Source organism: Capra hircus, chromosome 10 (genome assembly GCF_001704415.2).
Source record: "Capra hircus breed San Clemente chromosome 10, ASM170441v1, whole genome shotgun sequence".
Classification (NCBI taxonomy): Eukaryota; Metazoa; Chordata; class Mammalia; order Artiodactyla; family Bovidae; genus Capra; species Capra hircus.
In genome coordinates, this window is record NC_030817.1 from 77,677,112 (window position 1) to 77,679,862 (window position 2,751).

Below are 2,751 nucleotides of genomic sequence, written 5' to 3' on the forward strand. Positions count from 1 at the left end.
CCTTTCTATTTCCCACTCTTCTCCACCCCTCACCAGCCCATTCTGAATTGGTTGAGGTGGGAGGACGGGGCTTCCTGTCGCAAAGTGAGGGCCTGAGCAGGACTTGTTGGGTGCGCTTACTGGCTTCAGGAGCAGGAACATTTCCGCAACAGTTTATGACACTCCCTCCCTCAGGGTTTAGTGAAGTATCTTACAGTGAAAATGTCTCAGTAAGAAGAGGAAGCAGCATGAAGAGGCTAGCAGGCACTGTGCTGGGGCTTTTGTTTGCCCAGGTTTGCTGTAAGTTGGAGCTGCCCCAGAGGGGCATCTGAAGGATTGAGCAGCTGCTGTATTGTTGAGGGAGAGAGAGGAACTGACAAGTCCTGCAGACTTTCTATCCTTCTCATCATCTATGGGAGTTGTGTGTGTGTGTGGCGGGGTGGGGGTGGGGGGTCACTTTCAAGGTTTCGTCAGAGTTACACTGACCCTCTTCTGTGACCGCTTCTGTTTCTCATCAGGTGTGCGAGGGCTGGATGTGGAGCAGAGTCCCCCAGCCCTGAGTCTCCAGGAGGGAGCCAGCCACATGCTGAGGTGCAATTTTTCTGCCTCTGTGACCAATGTACAGTGGTATCTTCAGAACCCCAGCGGCCGCCTTATCCACCTGTTTAACGTTCCTTCAGGAACAAAGCAGGATGGAAGATTAAAGGCCACGACAATCCCTACAGAGCGCCGCAGCTCACTGCACGTTTCCTCTTCGCAGACCACAGACTCGGGCACTTACTTCTGTGCTGCGCAGCACAGTGCTCCCCAGGCACCTGCAGCCTCCACACAAACCCTCCGCGGGGCTCAGCCCCTCTCCAGCCACAGTCACACCCTGAGGCCACCACAGGGCATTTGCAATCTTGACTATTTCTTATCTACACTGGTGCAGTTTTAATCACAGACACTTTTTGGCCCTACAGATTATGAACTTTGGTCTTTATCTTCCTTTCTCAATCTGTATTTCCTTCTGCACTAGAGACTTCTAACTTGGAGCTAGCAGAATAGCTGATAAGAGGACAGAAATAAAATAAATATTCAACCACAGTATGCTGAACTCAAAGGTGGTAGAAAGTGAGAATTCAGAGAAAAAAATAACTCCAGTAAAGTTGTTATCCTGATTAGTTAGATGACTCAGGAATGTTCAGATCTGCCTCACCAGAATGTGTCCCCAAAGACACTTACATCATCCCATCCTGCAAGTGCAGCAAAGTGAACAAGGACAACAAAGCTTACTCAAGGTTTACTATGAGCTTGGTAACTTAGGAGAAACTTATTCTGGGTGCAAGAACTCTTAAACCCATTTAACTGTCTATAGTCAAGGTCTTGGAAGAGTTGATTCCTTCTTGAGATCTAAGGGATAATCTGTTTCCTTGCCTTTTGTAGCTTTTGAAGGCCAACTAAATTCTTTGGTTCATGACTCCTTGAATCACTAGAACTTCTTGCTTCCCTCACCTTCCTCCTTGGGAATCAAATATCTTTCTGTCTCTGTCCTATATGGTATAAAAAATATTAAACAGAAACCTCAGTTAAACAGAGTTGGGAGACGGGGGGAACTCTCTTGACCTGTGGACATAGTGGAGAGCAAAGGGAAGGTGAAAGATGCCTCTTATTTCCTGGCAAGGAATCAGCCAATGAAAAGCCATGGACTCTTGTTTACTGTAGCCCTCTCAGCTTCCTTTTTCAATTTACATTGTCTTAAATTCTTTTCAACAATGTCTTACAGTTTTCAGAGAACAGGTCTTTCACCTCATTGGTTAAATTTATTCCTAGGTACTTTTGATTCTTTTTGATTCAACTAGAAATTGGATTGCTTTCTTAAATTCCCTTTCTGATAGTTATTATTAGTGTATAGAAATGCAACAGATTTCTGTATATTAATCTTGTGTCCTGTAACTTTATCTTGTAATCAACTTTGTTGATTGTTTCTATTAGTTTTGTTGGTGGCGTCTTTACAATTTTCTATATAGAGTATCATGCTGTCTGTAATTAGAGACAGTTTACCTCTTTCTTTTCAACTTGGATGCCGATGATTTCTTTTTCCCATCTGATTACTTAGACTAGGACTTCTAGTACTATGTTAAATAGGCATGGTGAGAGTTGCATCCTTGTCTTGGTACTGATCTTAGAGAAAGAGATTAAGATTTTACCATTTAGTATGATGTCAGCTGTAGATTTGTAACAAATGGTCTATTTTTTCGAGGCATGCTCTCTTTATACCAAATATGTTGACAGTTTTTATCATGAATATTAAATCTTGTCAAAATCTTTTTCTGCATCTATTGACATAGTCATGTAATTTTTATCCTTTATTCTGTTAACATGGTATATCATCTTGCTTGATTTGTGGATAGTGAACCATCATTGCACATCTGAAATAAACCTCTTGATCATGATGCATGATTCTTTCAAGTTTTCTTGAATTCAGTTTGCTACTATTTTGTTAAGAATTTTTGCATCTAGCTTGGGGCTAGTGCACTGGGATGACCCAGAGGGATGGTACAGGGAGGGAGGTGGGAGGGGGGTTCAGGATGGGGAACACATGTGTACCCATGAAGGATTCATGTTGATGTATGGCAAAACCAATACAATATTATAAAGTAATTAACCTCCAATTAAAATAAATAAATTTATATTAAAAAGAAAAAACAAAAAAAGATTTTTTGTCTCTATATTCATCAGAAATATTGGCCTGAATTTTCTTTTTTGTAGAATCTTTGTCTGATTTTGGTA

The 2,751-nt window shown here is 41.7% G+C and overlaps 1 gene segment (V, D, J or C); it reads left to right on the top strand.

Moving 5' to 3' along the window:
- On the top strand, positions 219-916 carry LOC108636874. The segment is given in 2 exon segments: positions 219-279; positions 498-916. Coding segments are annotated over 2 exon segments (471 nt in total).